This window comes from Colletotrichum higginsianum, chromosome 1 (assembly GCF_001672515.1).
Source record: "Colletotrichum higginsianum IMI 349063 chromosome 1, whole genome shotgun sequence".
In the NCBI taxonomy this organism is placed as follows: Eukaryota; Fungi; Ascomycota; class Sordariomycetes; order Glomerellales; family Glomerellaceae; genus Colletotrichum; species Colletotrichum higginsianum.
Genome location: NC_030954.1, coordinates 1,426,208 through 1,447,876, shown reverse-complemented (window position 1 = coordinate 1,447,876; position 21,669 = coordinate 1,426,208). Strand labels below are relative to the sequence as shown.

Below are 21,669 nucleotides of genomic sequence, written 5' to 3'. Positions count from 1 at the left end.
TCAAAATGTCCGACGCAGACTTCGAGACCGTCCGGAAGCTCCAGGCGGAGCGCAACGCTGCCGCCGCTGCGAAAAAGGGCTCGCACACCTTCGACCCGACCAACCAGCGTGCCGACACAGGCACCAAGCAGAAACTCACCGATAGCTTCGACACCGATCTGTACGATCGCAATGGCGTCGACAAGTTTGCCGGATACAACACGTCCATCCCCGCAGGCGAGGACGATGACGACGAGATGGAGGGCACCGACAATACGCGCCGTCTCGTCGGCCAGTACACGGCTTCGCGTGACATGATTGACGAATTTGCACGCGGCGATGGCGTCGAGGAAGACGATCCGTTGGCGGGCCGTGGCGAGAAGAGCAACAGGATTACCGATCGCGAGACTGACTACCAGAAGCGCCGCTTCGACCGCGCCCTCTCTCCCGTTCGAACCGATGCCTTCTCCAACGGCGACAACCAGGATGGCTCTAGCTACCGCGAAATAATGGCGAGGAGGGAACTTGAGAAGGAGGAGGAAGAGGTTGCACGCAAAATCAAAGAAAAGGCCGCAGCCGGTCACGAGGAAGACGGCAATGTTGCTCAGGCGACTTTAAAGGATGACGACAAGGAGAACGCCCAAGCAGGATCTACCGAGGAAGCATCTTCTGGAAGGAAGCGTAAGAAGAGATGGGACGTGTCGTCCGCGCCAGCTGCCGACGAGGAGGCCGCTCAGCCGTCAGAGCCCGCGAAGTCTAAGCGGTCACGATGGGACCAGACGCCTTCTTTGGAGCCCGCAGACGCGCCGAAGAAGCGATCAAGATGGGACCAGGCACCCTCGGCCACTCCTATGGGAAATCAGGGGCTCGCCACTCCGATGCACCCCTCACAAGCGGGCAGTGCTCTCCTGCCTACGACCTTCGGGACGGATGTCTCGGGACGCAACGCGCCTCTGAGCGACGAAGAGCTGGATGCGCTTCTTCCCGGCGAGGATCAAGGATATAAGATCCTTGAGCCGCCGCCAGGATACGCCCCAATTCGCGCTCCTGCCCACAAGCTCATGGCCACGCCAGCACCGCAAACCGGGTTCATGATGCAAGACCCCGACTCTGTCAGGCTGAGCGGAAAGCCTGTTCCAGCAGAAATCCCTGGTATTGGCGACCTGCAGTTCTTCAAGGCCGAGGACATGGCGTACTTTGGTAAGCTGACCGACGGCTCTGATGAGAACAGCTTGAGCGTGGAGGAGATGAAGGAGAGGAAGATCATGAGGCTGCTCTTGAAAGTCAAGAACGGTACTCCTCCAATGCGTAAAACTGCTCTGAGACAGCTCACCGACAATGCCAGGCAGTTTGGAGCCGGTCCGCTCTTCGACCAGATTCTCCCGCTGCTCATGGAGAAGACGTTGGAAGACCAAGAACGTCATTTGCTCGTCAAGGTCATCGACCGTATCCTCTACAAGCTCGATGATCTCGTGCGGCCATACGTCCACAAGATTCTGGTCGTCATCGAGCCGCTGCTCATCGACCAAGACTACTACGCCAGAGTGGAAGGACGCGAGATCATCTCCAACCTCAGTAAAGCCGCTGGTCTGGCCACCATGATCAGCACGATGAGACCAGATATCGACCACGTTGACGAATATGTCCGAAACACCACCGCCAGAGCCTTTGCTGTGGTTGCGTCTGCCTTGGGCATCCCGGCCCTATTGCCTTTTCTTCGAGCCGTCTGTCGAAGCAAGAAGTCATGGCAGGCTCGACACACCGGTGTCAAGATTGTACAGCAGATTCCTATCCTGATGGGCTGCGCCGTCCTGCCACATTTGAAAGGCTTGGTGGACTGCATCGGTCCAAACCTCAACGACGAACAGACAAAAGTCAGGACTGTCACCAGTCTGGCCATCGCCGCCCTTGCCGAAGCGTCGAACCCCTACGGTATTGAGAGCTTCGATGACATTCTTAACCCGTTATGGACCGGAGCTCGCAAACAGCGAGGAAAGGGTCTTGCAGGTTTCCTCAAGGCAGTTGGCTTCATCATCCCGCTCATGGACGAGGAGTACGCCAACTACTACACTAGTCAAATCATGGAAATCCTTCTTCGCGAATTCTCCTCACCCGATGAGGAAATGAAGAAGGTTGTCCTGAAGGTGGTGTCTCAGTGCGCAGGTACCGATGGTGTTACTGCAGGCTACCTCAAGGAACATGTTTTGGACGAGTTCTTCAAGAGCTTCTGGGTGCGGCGAATGGCCTTGGACAAGCGCAACTACAGGCAGGTTGTCGAAACCACGGTCGACATCGGCCAAAAGGTCGGCGTAAGCGAGATTCTGGAGAGAATTGTGGTGAACCTCAAGGACGAAAGCGAGGCTTATAGGAAGATGACCGTCGAGACAGTCGAGAAGATTGTTGCCAGCCTGGGCGCTGCGGACATCGGCGAGCGTCTCGAAGAGCGCTTGATTGATGGAATTCTACATTCGTTCCAAGAACAGAGCGTGGAGGACATTGTCATGCTCAATGGTTTCGGCTCTGTTGTCAACGCCCTGGGCTCGCGCTGCAAGCCTTACCTGCCACAGATCGTCAGCACCATCCTCTGGCGGCTGAACAACAAGTCGGCAACAGTACGACAGCAAGCAGCCGACCTTATTTCACGAATTGCCATGGTCATGAAGCAATGCGGAGAGGACGCCTTGATGGGCAAGCTCGGTATCGTGCTCTACGAATATTTGGGCGAGGAGTACCCCGAAGTCCTTGGGTCCATCCTGGGAGCCCTACGGTCTATCGTCACGGTTGTTGGTATCACACAGATGCAGCCTCCGATCAAGGACCTCCTGCCCCGACTTACTCCTATCCTTCGCAACCGACACGAAAAGGTCCAGGAAAACACCATCGATCTCGTCGGTCGTATCGCCGACCGTGGCCCCGAGAGTGTCAACGCCCGCGAATGGATGCGCATTTGCTTCGAGCTGCTCGATATGCTCAAGGCGCACAAGAAGGGCATCCGTCGTGCCGCCAACAACACGTTCGGCTTCATCGCCAAGGCCATCGGTCCCCAGGACGTCCTCGCTACGCTGCTGAACAACCTTCGAGTGCAGGAGCGCCAGTCTCGTGTCAACACAGCTGTTGCTATTGGCATTGTTGCCGAGACGTGTGCCCCTTTCACGGTTCTCCCCGCCCTCATGAACGAGTACCGCGTGCCGGAGCTGAACGTACAAAACGGTGTGCTCAAGTCTCTATCCTTCCTGTTCGAGTACATTGGCGAGATGGCCAAGGATTACGTCTATGCCGTCACCCCTTTGCTCGAGGACGCTCTTATCGACCGCGACCAGGTCCACCGCCAGACGGCGGCCTCAGTTGTCAAGCACATCGCGCTTGGTGTCGTCGGTCTCGGTTGCGAGGATGCCATGGTCCACCTTCTCAACCTCCTGTACCCGAACCTCTTTGAGACGAGCCCCCACGTTATTGACCGTATTATCGAGGCCATCGAAGCCATCCGCATGGCTGTCGGTCCCGGTGTGGTCCTCAACTACGTTTGGGCAGGTCTATTCCACCCGGCACGCAAGGTACGCCAGCCCTACTGGCGACTTTACAACGACGCCTACGTCCAGGGTGCCGACGCTATGGTGCCGTACTATCCCAACTTGGACGAGGAGAAGGTTGACAGGTCGGAGTTGGCGATCATGCTCTAAGTTGCACGTGGGCCCAGCAGGGACGAGGGGAAGGCAAAGCGAGAGCGGAGAGACAAGGTTCAACGATTTTTTTTTCTAGGTTTTCTTTTTTTTCTAGGGTGTTCCAGACGATATCCAAGAAGGGATGTGTTATTTTTCCCCCCACGCAGGTCCACTAGTAGGGAGGGCTTGCGTCCGAAAGCGAGTGATCGAGAAGACCACAGGCCGAACGCAGGGCAGGCGGACAGTATGCGGTGTGTTGCGCGTCAACGGGCGCAAGGTGACCATTGTACTTGAGTCATAATACTCGCATCTTGTAGAAGTCTCATTATGTTGGTGGAGTGTTTTCGAGCAAGAAGAAGAGAAAAAACCAGCGGCGTTGTGTGACGGGCAGAAAATAATTCACTTTTGCTCCCCCCGGGCCCCCCGTTCTCATAATAGGGCCCATATTGTTGTTATTCGGAAGGTTTTCAAATCATTTCAGCCCGTTGGTACCCGTGTCTGTCCGTCCACCCCCATGCTCCCTCCCCCACCGGGTGGAAGTGCCCGTACGCTCGCTGTAATATGACTCGGTCTTAATTGCGGTATTCTCTCTCCGCTTGGGTCTGCGATAGGTGCTGCGATGTTCCGCTTGGAGCCCATCCTCCCCCGTGCTAATTGATTGAGGACATCGCCGATGGAAGGGGGGACCCGGATACCCACTCTCCGTCACTTTCCGTCAAGGACTGCAATAGCAATAGCATAACAAATTGGGAACCATACTCTTTATGCGGCGCGAGTGAGAGCCACGAGATAGTACCGACCGCATGGGACGACGGGGAGACGGCGCCGAGAACGTCTACTCCACTCCGGACCCGATGTTCTGACTTTCTCTCCCTTGGCAGTCATGAAGCAAGCTGCTCCTCGTCTCGAATCGCATCGCCGAGCATGGGAGGCATGAGCAGGATGAAAAAGGATAGGATGGCTCCTTGGTGTTACCTGCTTGGGGAGACGGGCTGCCCGGTGACAAGTCTGGGGATCCTTTTTCACAGTCCATGAATGGGAAGAGGTATCTCACACGCGTCCCACGCAAAGCCCAGTGGTTACCACTGCCCCTGGTCCCTGGTTCCTCAACTCCCGAATCACCGGTTGCCGGCATGCCGGCACGTCGTCGGCGGAGACGAACCTCAGAGACAGCGGAGACCGAAGAAAGCATCAGACCGTGAGAGCTGACACGATTCAGCCTCGTTGTTCCCGCCGCCCCTTGGCTCCAGCATGGGTCCCGTGCAATATATTTAAAAGTGAATGAATGCCACATGCGGTCTCGAGGTAGAATACCGGGCACCGCGGAAGGGCGAAAAAAAAACCGTCCATGTCATGGGTTTTCTCTTTCTGGAAGCCCTGTAAGGATGCGCAAGTCATGACCAACCCTGCGCATTCCGATTTGGTGTAGTAGACATGACGGAAGAAGAGAGGATGATGCTGACCCGGACACCTTCGCCCTAGGGCACACCTCTACAGATTATTCTTCCACGTGCACGTATCGACTGAAGGGCGGGCGCTCACAGGCCAGGGTTGGGGCTTGAGTAGCAGACGCATGGCAGCATGTGTGTCCACGCGATTCAGTCCGAACTTGCCAGCGTCGCGCATCCGAGCTCGAGTCCTCTAACCAGTACGGCTTGTCGTAGGGCCTAGCTACACGTTTGAAGAGGGGAGGGGGGGAGACCGCCATGTTGACCTGGCATATATTGATCCCCCGACCCCAGTCAGCAGGAACGAACAACGTCTGGCTTGATCGAACTAGGATGTCCCCTTTCCAATAGGGGCCAAAGCCTTTCTTGCCCTTCGACCCTCACTGTCCCTTACGGCCTCCGAGTATGGGTGGCCCTGCTCCTGTCAGGCACAGCTCACGTGTTCTTTGCCATTTCCATCATGTTAAAAATAAAAAAATCCAACAACCGCTCTCGTAGGTTTGCTCAGGTTACCCCTCCCAGGCACGGAGACTTGCTCCGTATGCAAAGGAGAGAGGCAGTGGGATGGGTATCCAAAAAAAAAAAAAAAAAGCCTTTCCAGCTTCCGGCGCGCAATAGTTGACTTCATGTAAATACCTCGCGCCCGCTGTCCAATTTTTTTCTTGCCGTTGGTCGTCGATACCGTAATCAGCAGTACCGCTGTATCTGTGGGTCAGGGGGCAGCATCTCATGTCTTTCTCCCCTTTTCAGACGTTTGAGATGTCTACGGAATGCAACTTACCCAGGGGCAGGGGATCCTTTAGTTGGCCAGTTGGTCAGCTGGGAGCTCGGCTGGCTGACTGGTAGGTTCATTGTTGCCGCTGCCACTTTGCCAACTTCTCCATTTGGTTGGTTTTATTTGGGCACTTTCCCGTGGGGAAAGGTAACCCCTTGAGAACGGGAGGTGAGATGCGAGATTCAGGTGAGACGACGCGGGTAGATTGTCGACCATTGTAGCGTAAAATCTGGACAGACATCCCAACCAACGTGACGTTCCAACACAGAGAGTAACAGGAGCCTTAATTATTCGGGGTTGTCTGATTTCGTCGCAAACGGCATTTTATGCACTTTAGCCTGCTCATTGTAGCGTTGTAACCGGAAAAAAACATGTGTATCGAAAATCGGTCTGCCAACTCGCTCAGTCTATCTGCCACACCATGTCACATGTGTTGGAGGGTGACCCACATCCGGCTGCTTTCATCCAGCCCTTGATGGATGCCTACGTCTACGCCTTCCTGCTGCTCTTGACGTCTCGTTTTTGTTCGTATTGTTGCCGAATCTGCCTCAACTGTGTCGACTGGATAGTCCAGGCTCCGGCAAAGAAAAGTGATATGACGGCAATGGCGATGCTCTTCCCACGCAAAAGGGACCGCACTGGGGATCTGCATGCTTGGGTTAAGTCGGAAAAAAGAGAGTTGAGGCTAGCAGGCGATAGTTCAGGCTCACTGAGGCGTTGCGAGTACCGCTAGCTGCCCTACGATGGTACGCTTGACCTTTATGGGACCCAACTAACGGGCTGAGTCATCGGCGAAAATCACCCTTTTTTCCCCACGAACTCAACCAGCAGTTACTGTCTGCTGTGCTACGGTGGTACTTAGAACAGACATCTTTGCTTTGATCAACGTCGATCAACGGAAACCCCGGCGGGTTTGCAAGCCTCACGGGACTCGACGCCCCTACGCCTAAACACCGTAAAAGGCGACCCGTCACCAAGACGGTAAGCGCTGTCTCGGTGAGCTCGGTCTAATTCCCTCGCAAGCCTGGGGAACTTGTGGTGCTTGGGATAGTTGGCGAATGCTGTCGAGAGTATCGAGACATGTCCCAGAGGTCACAGGGGAAATCACTGGGGTCCATTATCTGTAAATCTTTGAGATGAGCTTGCTACATTCGCATGCCGCTTGTGTTGAAGAAATGCATACAGGATCTGTTTACTGTGATACAGTGATCGGTGCGTAGTCTCCCAGGCCGCAACGCTATGTCTCATCTGAACGGAGCAGGCACTGACGCAGTGACGCCGCAGCCTTGCTGGACCGACGCGCCGTTATCGATGATAAGGGTGTGAGCCTGTGGCGATAGGATCCGAAGATTGGCATATTCACGGGTTCACGGACACTAAAGCCCCTGCGTTGCTGCTTTGACGGCACTTAAGAAGGCCATCAGCAGTTGGACATGGCACTTCATTCCTAGATAACTTCAGCATGGCTGGCGTGTCATCCCATCCATAGGGCCCTGATGATCACCACAGATCATCGCCGCCATTGTGTCTTCGTTCCATATCCACAAGCAGCCGGCCTACTCGACACATGGCCGGACGTCGATCCGGCAGTTTCCATCGACGATCCAGCGACCGCTAGACAAGAAGTCCAATAAGTTCGTGTCGGGGCTGCACTGTTGCCAGTTGGGTTTGCTGCGGCTTTGATAAGCGGGGTTCCGCCGCCAGTTGGCTCCTAGGATATGTCATTGAGTTTGCACCGGAGGTGCTGAAGGATGGGTTAGCGTCCCTGAAGTAGCTAATTCGGCCAGTTGGGCAAACGGTTTGGCGCCGGGGGTCGCGCGGAAGCACGAAGTCAGTTGTCGTGGGCTTGGAACTTGCAAGAAAGATGTCAAGACAGCGGTTGACTCTGAGACCTGTCGAGTGAGGCACCTTAGCAGCCCAGACGAGTGAGTGGCGCTGGCAACGACTCGAGTGTTTGCTTGCCGTCGCAAAGCATTTTATGAAGATGGTGTGAAGGCGAATGCCCCGAACCTAGTTTGCATCCCGCAAGCTCTGGTTGCAAGGGGTCATGGTTCGTAGACATGCGTGGTATGAGGGAGGAGTTGTGCGGCGGTGGCGGGTTGGGTTGCGCGTCTTTGTATCGGCAGGAGCGACGGCCGAATCAATCAATGTCGGGCAGAGGCTCTGTCTCAAGGACGGCCCCGGGGAACGTAGATAGGGGGGTTAGGCGGGCGGTGGACGCAGTGGTGGAAGGGAAAGGCACGGGGAGGCTGTTGACTGCACAGGGCACTCGGATAACCGTGGTTGGGGTCGTGGTGAACCAACTTCGAGGAGAGATGGATAGTTGATACGGAGAGGTGGCCCGAATCTACTGGGAGTCCCAAGACGAAACGCTTCCGGGGAAAAGAGGCGATGGAGCGGGGGCCGGCGTACGTTCATGGCGCTTTGAAGTACGTACTCAGCACCTTTCATTGAAGGTAGGTTGGATTTACGCAGTACGAATACAGGTACACTGTTCTAACTCTACGAAAAAGGAAGGGGGCATGCGCAAATGGATTGATAGGGAGATGTGAAGGGCGATATACTATGGTTTCAGAAGGAGCGAAGCAAAAACGGCTCAGGGGGGTCATACGTCATTGAGTGTTTTGAAACACATCCCACGATGCCCCTTTCGCGGTCCCTATCCTTGACAGCAATTACACCAAGCCCTGCTGCAGACACCTTGTTCACATTGCTGACGTTGCTGCAGAATCGGAAATACAAAGTTTCAGAAATGCGGTGCTCACTCAAGGATGTTTGTTTCCCTTCAATTTGCACCGGAAGCTGCGACTCCAGACGTGGCAAAGGAGGAGAAGGAGAGAAAGAACAGATACCTGCATCGATTGAGCCGCACCTTCTTTCTGTCAGGAGCGGCGCACAATCTTGCCGCCTCCGGCAGCCTGGGTCATGCTGCGTCTGACCTAGGCGTTTCCTGACACTGGGCCCAACATCATCCTACATTCACATCATCTCAGGAAAAGGTTATCTCTTTTCATGACTCCGGCTGCTGCCGATCTTACTCCCTTCCGTCGTTTATTCAGTACACCTCTACTACGCTGTACCATTCGACGCACGCAAAAGAAGACGGCACAACATGCATGTGCCATGTTGACACAACCTGGGCCATCCATACCTTTACTTCAATCACCGCCGCTGAATGCCGTCCAGCAAGCCGGCCAGGCTGGTGACAAACCCCCATACTCTCTGCAATTGGGTTCACGTAAGAAATACCTGGACTACGTCTGATTTGTTAGTGGTCATTGTTTACGGATGCATCCAGCTCATCCGATTTTAGCGTGAGAACACATGGAATGGCTATAATCTTTCATGAGTTTGGTATTTTCGTATCACCCGCCTGGCCGACATACCAACTCTCATGGTCCATTGGATCATTGAGTGTCATACACCAGCAATTCAGTCTCTTACTGACGTACAAATACGTCCGCTGCCAATGGCATGGCTTTCCCTTGACTTGAGTATGACGCTGCCGTACAGTAGCTTGCACCCTACTCTGTTCTTAGCTTAGGCACTTTTGTCCGCCATCAGCAGCTGCAGCCACTTGGTGTTAGCTGCGACGCCTCTTCAGACCTTTGTACTATTCCTTGAGGTCACATCGGCCTGTTCCTTCTCCGTCATGGCAAAATTGGAGCTATGGGATCAGCACGAACATGCCGATGCCGCTAGGGAGACGTTCGTCCCGTCTCGGTAGGCGTCGCTCAGGGCGTCCGGCTGTCAACCGCATGTCTGCAACAACTTACGCGCGTCGCCCGTCATCCGCTCTACCCACGCCAAATGCTCACAAAATACACAACCGATCTCACGGCATTGAGCAACTATGAACTTGAAGACCTCTTAGTTCTGCCCCCCCCTCCCCCCCTTTTCACAGATGGGTCTCGGGTCCCATGAATGCCGGACACGAGAGTGATATGGACATGATGATAGGACGGCAGCGCACTGCAGGACCTTATGCTCCAGCCAGGAGTCCATCATTCATCATCCCCTGGTCACTTCCCAGCTATTTCGTACCGTCACTGATCATCCTACACGACATTGACACCACCAAGGAGGAGTCGTTTCGCGCCTCACATCCCGGACATTCACCCTCTTAAACAAATCCGGATTCTGCCTGGCAACATCAGAACTGCTGCTCCATTATTCCCGATGCAACGCAGAATGCGAGAGCTAAATTGCGAAATGGAAAAGGCATGAACCCACTGCTGGCCATCTATCTGGCTACAGCGCTCTGATTAACCTACAAGGGTCAATGCCGGCTCATAGGGTTTCTCGAATCGCATGGCCTCGAGTGACTACGCAACAGCAACATCAATACCATGCAAGACCCTCTTATTGTCGTCCTTGGGTATGCTGTCCATGCTCTTTGCCGGGCCTTGTATGGATACTGAGAGTACGACAAAGGCCGAGAGGCGAACGATTAACGGTCAACGGCCAGCGTGTATCCCCCAATCTGCTGCCACCGCCGCCCACAACTGACGTCTTGCGGCCTTTCCTCGCTGTAATTGAGCCTTCCTAATCGCTTCCAGTGACAACAATTGAACACGATGGTACTCTGTGCTTCAGGCACCCCCAGGTACCCCCCAGGCACTCCAGGCACTGGACTCGACAAAGTGAGGCTGGCACGGCCGGCCCGTCTGCAGGACACCAAAAATGGCCATGATCGGCACTTCCCCACTGCGGGCTGCAGGCGAGTAAGGATAGCACAGCACGCTACAGTCTATCCAGCGTAGCGTCTCCATATAGTTCAATGCCAAGGACGCTGTCTGGAGTCTCTCTGGAGTGCTTGATTGCCTTCAAACGACAAAAAGACCCGCCTTTGGGGAATCCATGTCGATTCTGAGACATTCCCTAGTCAACTCAACGAGCAAGGGTCTCCCTGATGGTCAAGTCCCTTTTCTCTTGTCCGCTCTCGCTCGCTGCGATGCCCACGCAACCATACAACAGACAGCACTCGAACTTTAGTTGGAGTGGGCGCCCCCTTCCCCTTTGGACGTACGGAGTACTCCTTTCATAATTAATCGACTGCCAAGAATTGTTTTGATGAGCTCCTCGTACTCAGCTGCCGCGATGTGCCTGCGGTGCTGCACCGCCTTCCACCCCACGATACGCAACTTTCTGCATACCGTTCTCGAGGGTCAACTCGCCATCGCGTTTTGGCCGAACTCTAATACACCACCAGCGTTGCACCCGCTGCATTGTGGGGTACCTCTTCACTCTTCCATGACCACCGACTTTGGCAGCTTGGAAATACCCACTCTGATGCCGCCCAAGGCCGGCAGCCCGCTTACCCGCTTGGACCGTAATAAAACAGATTGTCTACAGACTGTAGCCGGTAAAGGAATGTTTCCCTCGAGGCGACCCTGCAATTGTTTTGAGCGAGAGGATCAGTCAGGTGCCGGACCGCCGCCAGACTCTGGGCAGTGATCGGCGCCGTCATCACCTCGGGTATCTGGATCAGGTGGCCCTCCACGCTCGACTGCACCTCATTGTCGGCTCCAGGAATTCTCCGTGCTTTCGGCCCTATTCAGTGCCGTTGGCGGCCCAAAATTCCGGGGAGCAGCCTTTTGTCATCCCGTGGTTCACCGAACACCGTACCGTTCTCGCAATTGGCGGGCAACCTGCTTGATCCAGGGACGAGCGCGGCATCCTCCATGGCCCCCTAGGCCCACCACCGCCGGGTCCCCAACTACCCGGACAGAGCACGTTCCTCTTCAGCTAAAAGAGCACGGTCCCGTCAGTTGCCTGGCATTGCAGCTTTCCTACTGGAATGTCCCACTCCCAGCGACAACAGGTCATCATATCAAATTCCAAGCCCCGTCGGCGAGTCCATTTCGAAACTACTGGATCAGCGATGACAGGCCTGTTGAGTCTCCGCTACGTTGGCTGGTTGGCACGTTCTCAGAGGTTGAAGTCTGTTTATCAACCCGGCCCCCCCGGCCCCCCGGGCTCATCGGCGGCCTTAGAAGTGCAGCTATCAGCTCTTTGGGCATAGACATTCCATGTCTAGCGCGTTTCAAGTGTCTTCTTCGGGCTTACTGTCAATTGCATCTCATTCTAATGGGGTATAGCGAGGCTTTGATATGAGATGAACGCTGGGGCCAATCTCAAAGAACCCGGTTGCAACTCTCCATGTTCCGCATATCCCATTTCGCTCATTCCGAAAACAACACCTTCTGATCATCTTGTTTGGGAAAAGAACTGCAAAACTGACCCAGCAGAGGCTGTTGAGGCCTTCCAAACCTCCCGCGACGGCCCATCCTCATCCAACTATACCTGGTCTGTCGGCTGTCAAGGAAAGGTTTATTGGGTCATTCCCCTAAACCGGCGGTACATCAGGCAGGGCTATCCCTAGCCGATCTTCTGCGGAACTACACATTGGAGGCTAACCAAGTAACGTCCGGGGATTTTATTGCCGAACAGAACTCTACAACGCAAGCCCGGTTTTCTTACAGGGTCTCCAGTTGACAGGTGATCTTTGAACTCACGAACCCCCACCGCCATCTCCCAAAGGACCCAGGTCGTGATCGAAAATGTCCGTCACTGAGAAGATGGATTCTCGTTATCGTCTCCAGGGAGCCCGTATTTGGATGGGGGCCAAATGAGGGCGGTCCCCAATAGGTTACTGTGGCAGATGATATTTTGCCACAAAGGTTCATCAAGGATTGTGTGGCTAGCAACGAGACTCGAAAGGAGGGTTGGGCAATTCCGTAATGATTCCACCAGACGTGCGCCTCTGGACCGAATCGGCCCGCCTCCTTTGGCACAGACGTTTAGTGGCCAAGGGCAGTCAGTACTTACTGGCTTCAAGTCTCGTCGAGACAAGAGGATGCAGAATCCAAGCCTTCTGATGCAACGGGTGTTCTACGAGAAGTGCATCGACGGCTGGCGACACCGGGTTAAACACAGGCAAGTGGCTATTGGCTGGTCTTGACCGTTGCAATGCAAAGGAGCAAATGCGCTCATAAGGGTCCAGCTTGCGCACTAAGCACTTAGACGACACTAGGGGACTGTGCCAGAAGCCATTTGCAATAGACAAATTGCTACACACACACACACACACACACCCATGGTGACCGCTCGTCAACATCTCCCCGTTTGCCCCGGTCAGTCTCTGGAGTCTGCAAGGGCGGTGGAAAGAGGGCGGGCTAGGCTAGGCTCGCAGGAGGAACTTTCCGCACTCTCAGTCTTGGCATCGCGATACTGTTCATGGGTGAAGAACTAATCATGTTAACAAGTGGTTGACGTTGCACAGCGTCAGGTGCTGCTAGTGTGGGTTGAGAGCGCTTGTTGGTAGTTGTCGTTGTTTGGCTGCAGCGGAATGGCTGCTAGCGCGGCGCCACTCCCATCATCCGTCATCTCCCAGAAAAGGAACGGTGGATCAGCTCCCTTGAACTTTCTCACATATCCTTGCGAATATGTGGATACAGTCCTTGATCAAGTACCGGGTTCCTCTTTTTCTTTTCCCAATCCTATCCTTTCCTTTTTTCCCTCCATTCCTGCCAGCCCCCTGCCACTCATCGCATCGGGGATAGAGGAGAGATTTGTTTGCCATACCACACCTGCATATCTGTACTTCGACCTCAGGCCTCAAGATCCGAGATGCCGCGAGACAAGCTCTTGCGCTACTACGCACTCTGGAGGCTGTACAGTGTTCAACGACCCCTTTCAAAAGCGACAGGGAGTGCATGTATCAGCTGAACGAACACCACACTCTCCATGGTGCAGCTCGAGCCCCGGATACGGTTTGCCATCGCCTGCATCGATATACAGGCGGTTTCAACGGGAAAGATGGCCCCAGCCAACAAGCGCCGCTGTGTATCTAGATCGTTTGGGGCATTGTGGATATGTTCAAATAGGATAGGGAAGTTCTGGTGAGAAATGAAAGAATGCTTGGCGTAGTTAACCATCTGGTTTGATGGTGTCCAGTGGAGGGTGGGGTCCCCTGCGAGCGCGGCGACGCGGACGGCTCTTGTTCCTCAGGACCGCGAGGACAAGAGATCGTAGAGGGGCTGAATGTGTGCAGGGCAGAATCATGGCATGTGTTGCGCTGTCACCTAGGAAGACCATTGTAGCCTGTAGGATGGGTGAGGGGCAGTGGTGATCGAGGGGACCCCGGATCGTTGATGTAATTATTGAGCCAGCCTGGCAAGCGGTACCTGGCCGGCTGGGTGGCCGAACAACCATCGAACTCTGACAACCGCTCGAACGGCCACAAACACGGCCAGTTGCCCACGGTCTTTTTGGTGTGCCGCAAAACACGAGCGGAAGGAATCCTGATTCCGGAAGAAACGGAGGAGGGGGGACAGCTTACTAACCACCAGCCTCTACACTACCTACCTACGTCAGTCAGTCAATCAAAGTCCACTGGCTGTCTCGTAAAGTCGTAGACCGGGCGCCGCGCCTCGTCCAACCTTCGTCATGCTTTGACGCAGACACGTTCGACCCCCCCCCCCCAACATCGCACGAACCGCAGACCCTATCCTGGAGGTGTAAGCTGGTACCAGCGTCATACATGCAACGGTTTCCTCTAGGTCCCCGGATGCACTACTTACGATGTACGCCCGCACATTTTCGGCGCATAGGTCGCGGTTTGATAACAGCCAGCCTTAAAATTTGCCACCGGGGGTACCGTCTGATGCCTGCCCAAGTTGTTGGACACTGGACGACCTGATACCAACCATTACACGGAGCACATAAGTACGAAGGCTGAATGGAAGAATTGGGCGGGGGAAGGGATAAAGTGGCAGCAGCCACAGGCACTAACACGGCGGTTGTTCGAGCAAAAGGGTCTTGCAATGCCACCAACTTACTACACGTCCTACACCCATCCCCGCCTCTATCACCCAACTGCGACGGGTCGGGGTAGGTGGCCATTCTTCCCTCCTACGATGCTCAGTGGCTGTTTCTATGACTTCCAAGTCGACACTCGATCAAGTGTTAGCAATTTGTACGGGTATGTACAGCATGCAGCCAGTCGCACATGTCGAGTGGGATTGGGGAATGGGTTGCAGACATGGGATGATTGAGTATCAGAGATGCCATGGTATGACGACAACATGTCCGAACGCTTTCGTCTCCGGCCGTCTATTCGGTCTTTGTTGCCCAAAATTCAAAGTCATGGTTGCGATGTGGTTCCAGCAACACCCTCTCATTCAAAAGACCGCCCGCACTCATCTTGTTGCAGGGCCCAGGTTATTTCCCCTTCCGAAAAAGCATGGAGAGAGGAGTGGGAACTGGGTGATGGGGGCCACGACAGAGGCAGCGACAGCGACAGCGAAGGCGACGGCGACAGGGACGGCGACAGAGACGGCGACAGGGACGGCGACAGAGACGGCGACAGGGACAGCCTTACAACACCCTTCCTTACTGTCACGCTGTGTCATTTTCTGCCGAGTCTTGCAGGCAAGGCACGCGGTACGTAGCTTGTCGCGTCCGCCTTTAGCGCCTCATCTGCTTCTTCTTTTCGGGCCTCTCTGGTGCTTCATCTTGCGGTCGAAATGGCGGCTCCCCATCCACTTCACTCTATATCGTCTTTTCACTCCAGCAACTTAGGGTACAACTCCCAAGCCGCCCCCTCCCTTCCCCTTCCCCCGTGACCCGTGACCCGTAACCCATCTCGTTCCCTTGTTGTCATTGCCAGTTGATGACAGCAGTGTCCGGTTGTGGGCACTGTGGAGGTTGTTTCAATCTTGTGACCCCCCTGCTCGAAACGCATCAATACATCAACGTACCTTACGTCAGTGGTGTTGTCGAAGGATGCCTGGTATCCACTCTTCCGAATTAAGCACACACCGCCTCGACTTTGCATTTCTCGCACACCCCAAGCTCCACTCATTTCCCCCGGTTCATTGAATGCCCTTGCTCTTTTCCTCAGAGACCGTCGAGGGCACAGGTTTTTCTCTCTTGGCGCTTTCATCGACATCAGCGTGTGCGGTTGCTTTTCTTCACAGGCTTCGAGGGGATGAATGATGGCGGGGGGGTGGGAGCGAAGAAGCTACTCGGTATCGTCTAACGACCCCTTCCCCTCCCTCTATGCTCCTTTCTTCGGGCTCACCCCTACGTGACATTCCGCCCTCCCAAACGACACTGCCTTGCTTCCGAGCCCACCCACCCTTGTGTTTTTCTTCTCTTATGTTTTTCATTTTTCGATCCCCGGCTACAGAGCATTTACACCAGGATGCCGTTGAACTCGATTGGGAAGGGGGAGGGGGGGCGCAAGCAAAGCGAACGGGAGCGACGCAAGATGGAAACGAGAGCACCAGAAGAGAGGGGGGGCAGACGCATTGCGCCTATTGCAACGACAAAAAAAAACATAACACAAATACTCCATCCATCTAATGCTGGCAGCTGGTGGACCTCTCACACTGAGCTTGCCGGGTGAGCCACAGAGAGGACCTAAAACCAGCCAATCCTGTTGCATCTGTCCTTTTTCCAACTGTGATACGTTGCTGCAGCACTCACCAGCGGAGTACGGGTGGCATTCGCCATCATCTTCTGTACGCCCTCCACTCTTTTTACTTTCACATCGTCTTGACACTTCCCGAGTGTGATGCCCATCCAGCCTGACCGACCGCCTCGCCCATCCTTCTTCTTGAGGTCGGGACGGAACACAACTAGTGCTGCCGTCGGGCCATTTTAGCCTTTGCAACCAAAGTAACAAAAAGGATGCCATCAAAAAGTCGTTGCACGGAAACATATTTCGCCACACTCTCTCGCCCTTGCTCCTTACCCCGGCCCCCGAAGCCATGCCGCTCTGAGCTATCGCGGCATCCATCTCAGCCCAAGGAAACCTTTCTTGGTGGCGAGTATGCGAGCAAGCGCCGTTCCGAGTCAAACCACGGCCATTGGCAGCCCTGATTGAATCTGGATATGATGCTGGGCTACGTATCGGGATTGCGTGGATGAGTTTGAAAAGGGCTCGCAGGAGTCGGGCACTTTTCTCACACACACACTCTCTCTCCTTTCGTCTCTTGCAAGACCCTGCATATCCCATCTCTACAGGCATCAAGTAGCGATTGATCAACTCATGGCTCGTACGCCGTCGGGTGATTCCATCTCCGGACAAGACATCCCCCTTCCTCACTACGTACCGGAGCAGGCGTGAATACCTAAGAAAAGACCGCACGCATCACACATGCATACGCCCTACCTCACATTCGAAATGACACTGGCATAATCGCGGCTGCGCGAGACAAGAGGAGTCTGCCTGCCTCAGTACCTATACCGCAGCTTTCTGTTTGTACTGCACACGCATCAGCACCACCCCTCCCCGTTCCTTTCCCCTTGCTCTGCCTCATCCCCGTGCCCTTTGCCCATCATCGGTGGCGTTTTTATTTGCGTGGAGGGAGGCGCAAATACGTATCTGCACGCGCCGACGCCCTGCTTTACCTACGCTGCTCTGAACTTAGTGTTGATGGACTTGTCTTTGCAAAAAGTAGTTTTACTGCTCGAGCAAGTGAGATAGGGCGAAGAACAGAGGTCCTCCTGGGCCTCCTGCCCCTCCATCCCCGTGGCATTGCGCTAGAGGCGATGGCGAGCGGGAGAGACAGATACCGGTACCTTGTGGACTTTGGCATTGTTGGTATAGCCCAGTGCGGACAGCGGATGGGACCCGGTGCTCGCGCGTGCTGGCCTTGCTTGAGGTAGTAGGTATACTCGACGTACTGGGGTACTTGAGACGGGACGTGGTTGAGGCGTCGACAGCCGTGCTTTCGACCGGTAGTCCGTCCCGCCTTAGCCAGTACCTGCGCCGCGCTGGCATGACCTTGACTGTACAAGGCGCCTTTTCGCTCAAGTCCGCTGTAGGTCGTGTAGGTATCCCAGCACTCTCTACCTCTTTACCTTCCTCGCAGGCAGAGAGAGAGAGAGAGAGAAAGAGAGCGCGTGTAATGCGTGTATCCACTTCGTCTTCCCTGGCTTAGGACGGATGGGTGGGCTATACCCACTTTCCCTTGGCCCTTGCACTCCTCCTTCTCCTCCTAAACACACCTCAGTCCTTGTCCATCCCTTTCAGCATCCCTTCCTTCTCTCCTTCCCCCATTTCGAACCCCCATCTCATCCATCCCACTAACGGGACCCTACCCCGAACACTTGAACCCTTCGTCCCTTCTCTCTTTTTCTTTTCTTTTACGCATCACACCCCTCGTCATCCGCACCCGCCGCACCCCCCACCCCATTCCACTCTTTCGCTCCACACAACGTATTCTAGCACCAGGTAAATCGACATCATAGCTTCATCTGCTTGTCTCTCCTTCCTTCCCGGAACCACCAAAGATGTAAAAGCGTTGTTCCCTCGCCTCCCCCATCAAATCTCTGCCAATTCTACATCTTGACCCAATTTTATTCTCTGAACGCTCATCATCAGAGATCAACAGCTCCATCGTCCATTCTCAAACCGAACCACCAAGACGCATTACTCCAAAGTCTCCTTTTAGAAGCGCTCCGCCTTCTTTTTTGCTCTGCCTACTTGCCCCGTGCTTTTTTTTGTGCGGTTCGTCACATCAAGACAAGATACTGAACCAAAGCAAGAGTCTTCGAGGGCACTGAGGAAGGGGGGAAAAAAAGGGTTTACACTGCCCCTCCCAGAAAAAGAACCTTCAGGGAAGCAAAAAAGGGGGGAAACCACCACCACCAACATACGCCATCTATCCATCCATCGTCCCTCCCCGCTGGCTTCAGAGCCGTCCGCACTTTGCAACGCGCCGACTGAGTAACACCTGGGGTCCCTGTCACGGCTCTCCCAATTGAACTCGAGGCTTTTCACCAAACCGTACTCGACACCGCAGATCTTTGTCCCGTTTCGATCTCGTCCCAGGGACGTACTCCAGGCCTCCTCCTTTCCTCCTGGTCGTCCTGTCAAAAAATCGGGCCACCATCTCTTCTCCCACTCAACTTCCTCGTTCAACACCACGCTACGCACTACCGCGCACCCGCTCCGCTCTCGCTGGTCTACACCACAACCCGGTCCTCCATCTCTCCTCCTCTATCTCCTCTAGGCTCCTCCTCAGCCTGACCCCGGTCCCAATCTGAACCAGCCTGCTACCCTACCTAATCGCCCCCAACCCTGTCCGCCTCGGCCTCTTTCCCACGGGATATTGGCGCTGTCGATCACTCTGAGTCGGAGTCGTCACAGCTGTCTGCAGAGAAGCGGTCTCCACACTCCTCCCATGTCCCGCTGGCAACTGTGCAACAAGCTTCACACGACTCTTGCCTGGTCGGCCCAAACGATTGGTCTCAGCTCTCAACTGGTTCAAATAGTCGTGTGTCAGTAGTCCACAAGCACGCACTTAAACCTCGCTGATCCCCCAACCTCAACCTGCCTAACTCCCACGGGATCATCCAGTTCTATCTGATCCGTGTTACGACTTGACTTTCTCCAACACCATAGTCGTTGCATTCGTATCTGATCAGCGAACGCTATCTCGCCCAACACCAACACCTACCACACCCATCTTTTAGTTGACGGTCTACTTCGTCATCTCGTCTCATCAACACCACCACCGATCATGACCATGACATTAGACTCCCAGCAGCGATTCGGGCCCCTAAACACCTTCGACCACATGTCTTCCTACGCACACTCATCCGCCTCCCCCCAGTTCTCCAACCCGTGGGGTAACACCTCGTCGCCGCAAGCCCCTCAGGGCTTGTACGCTGGCCACGGCCTTGGCTCCGGTCTGGGTCTGGAGAGGTCACACACTGCTAGGACTAGCACCAGCAGCAATACCTCGTCCCTGGGCTCTTACGGTCAGATCCCAGTGACGGCGGCTTCAGCAGGTAGTCTCCCCATGGCAGACCCTCTGCCTAGGACGGACTTACTCACCATTCCTCAAGATATCCTCAGTATCAACCGCATGGCTGCCACTTCGGCTCCTGCCTACGGTGATGCTCCCTATGCGACCGCCGCATCTCCCGTGAACGGCTCATACACGGCATCGCCCACCCCATATGAGACGATGGGCTACGCTCCCGCCTCCATGCGCTCTACCTTCGCCCTCGCCCCGGAACCCGAACACTCCAGGAGATTCTCTCACTCGTCAGTACCCTCAACCTCCTTGGTCGGCATCTCGGACCCCAATGACCTGGCTCGGCCCCATCGCAACTCAATGATTGACTTTAACAACAGAGGACTACACCACCACGATGAGCGACGGAGCTTTGCTGATGCTCTTGACGCAAGCCACGGCATGCTCGCCATGAGCCAAGAGACTCCCCGTAACATCTACGGTGCCCGCAGTGACAGGGCATCTGGAGACTCATATGGCTTTCCTTCGACGCATTCAACCAGCTCGTCTGTCTCCTCTGCTTCCGGATTTGGCAATTACTACGGAGCCGACTCTGTCAGCGACTACTCTACCGCTGGATCAGACATCGAGTCAGTGACCTCTCGGACTCTTCCTAGACCGCACGGCCTCATGGCCCCCCAAATCCCCCCGGCCCCTCAGTCCATGATGGGTCAGTTCAGTTCCAAGGTGTCGTCGAGCACGCAGAAGAAGCACAAGTGCAAGGTTTGCGACAAGCGCTTCACTCGCCCTTCTTCTCTTCAAACGCACATGTACAGCCACACTGGCGAAAAGCGTAGGTTCCACTCCATCAAGACAGAATAATCTAGCTGTCGCTGTGCAATAACCGACCTATGCTAACAAATTCTAGCTTTTGCTTGTGAAGTCGAGGGCTGTGGTCGTCACTTTTCTGTTGTCTCAAATCTTCGTAGACACAAAAAGGTCCACAAAGGCGACACCCGGTCTGAGGCCGGTTCGGAAGACCATCACTCGGACTAAAAATCGAAGCATTCGCAGATTCAGACGCTGCAGTCTCGAATTGTACAACAAAACAAGTCTGCGGCAACAGTTTCGAACTGTCGGAACAGTCTACAATGAGGCCTTGTACGAGATCACGAATTTTCCCAGTTCTCGTCATGATCCAAATTCACCCTCGACACCAATCAGGACTTTCTGCAGCCTACCTCCATAGGAATGGCCGACAACCGGATCATTCCTAACTTTTCCAATATCTTTTTAGACGGTCCGCATTTTTCATCATATTTTCACACGATACCATTCTCTACCCTCGTTTTAATATCCATATATCTGCGAGCGAAAGAGACGAAGACAAAAAAGTCGGGCGACGGCACAGGAACTGGCGGGGCGGGTTGTCTTTTTCGGCTCATTGTCATAAAAGGGGTGTCTTATGATATGCTGGAATTTTTTATCAATCTTTTTTGTTTATTTGGTCGCGACACCATTGGGCCCGCGGAGCCCAGATCGAATGCGAATGCCGCAGAGTTGGCGTCTGAGTGGTTCGACCAGGCGCGAGAAGGAAGGTACGGATATGCCGAAGGAAAAGGAGCACCCGAGCTATTGACTTCACTGTCGATTCCATAAGTCCACACCACACTACACAACACACGCTACTCACTGGAGTCGGGACAGGTTGGTGCTTGGATGGACTATGTTCTACTGCTTTTCAGATATCGCATATGTTCGAAAGAGGAAGGAAATCTCCAAGTGGTCACGGAGGACCTGGCGATACCCTCACACTCGGCGTTGAACGGATAATGGTTTGCATTTTGTCTGATTCACCCGCGAATTATTTTTTTTGCGCGTTCATGTCGTTTTCCTGCGCGTTCTGATTTTCTGATCAGGGCTCTTAGAGATGACGGAACCCTTCCACCCAACTGCCATCACGTTCTTGGTGGGACTGGGCAAAGGGTGACTTGTACTATTAGTTTTTCCACACGATGATTATACCCATCACACTACAAAGTGCTATT

The 21,669-nt window shown here is 54.5% G+C and overlaps 3 protein-coding genes across 3 annotated transcripts; all 3 read left to right on the top strand.

The window, feature by feature from the left end:
• Positions 1–5: 5 nt before the first annotated feature.
• On the top strand, positions 6–3,659 carry CH63R_00445 (Splicing factor 3B subunit 1; the record flags this gene model as incomplete). Its single annotated transcript, XM_018295420.1, has 1 exon — positions 6–3,659. The coding sequence occupies one exon, from the start codon at positions 6–8 to the stop codon at positions 3,657–3,659; it is 3,654 nt and encodes a 1,217-aa protein (XP_018163782.1).
• Positions 3,660–14,692: 11,033 nt separating this feature from the next.
• On the top strand, positions 14,693–15,319 carry CH63R_00444 (uncharacterized protein; the record flags this gene model as incomplete). Its single annotated transcript, XM_018295419.1, has 2 exons — positions 14,693–14,850; positions 15,082–15,319. 2 exons carry the CDS (start codon positions 14,693–14,695, stop codon positions 15,317–15,319), a joined length of 396 nt encoding a protein of 131 aa, XP_018163781.1.
• A 4,083-nt stretch (positions 15,320–19,402) lies between these two features.
• On the top strand, positions 19,403–20,677 carry CH63R_00443 (C2H2 finger domain protein; the record flags this gene model as incomplete). The annotated part of the gene is made up of 2 exons (XM_018295418.1): positions 19,403–20,474; positions 20,550–20,677. The coding sequence occupies 2 exons, from the start codon at positions 19,403–19,405 to the stop codon at positions 20,675–20,677; spliced, it is 1,200 nt and encodes a 399-aa protein (XP_018163780.1).
• Positions 20,678–21,669: the final 992 nt, after the last annotated feature.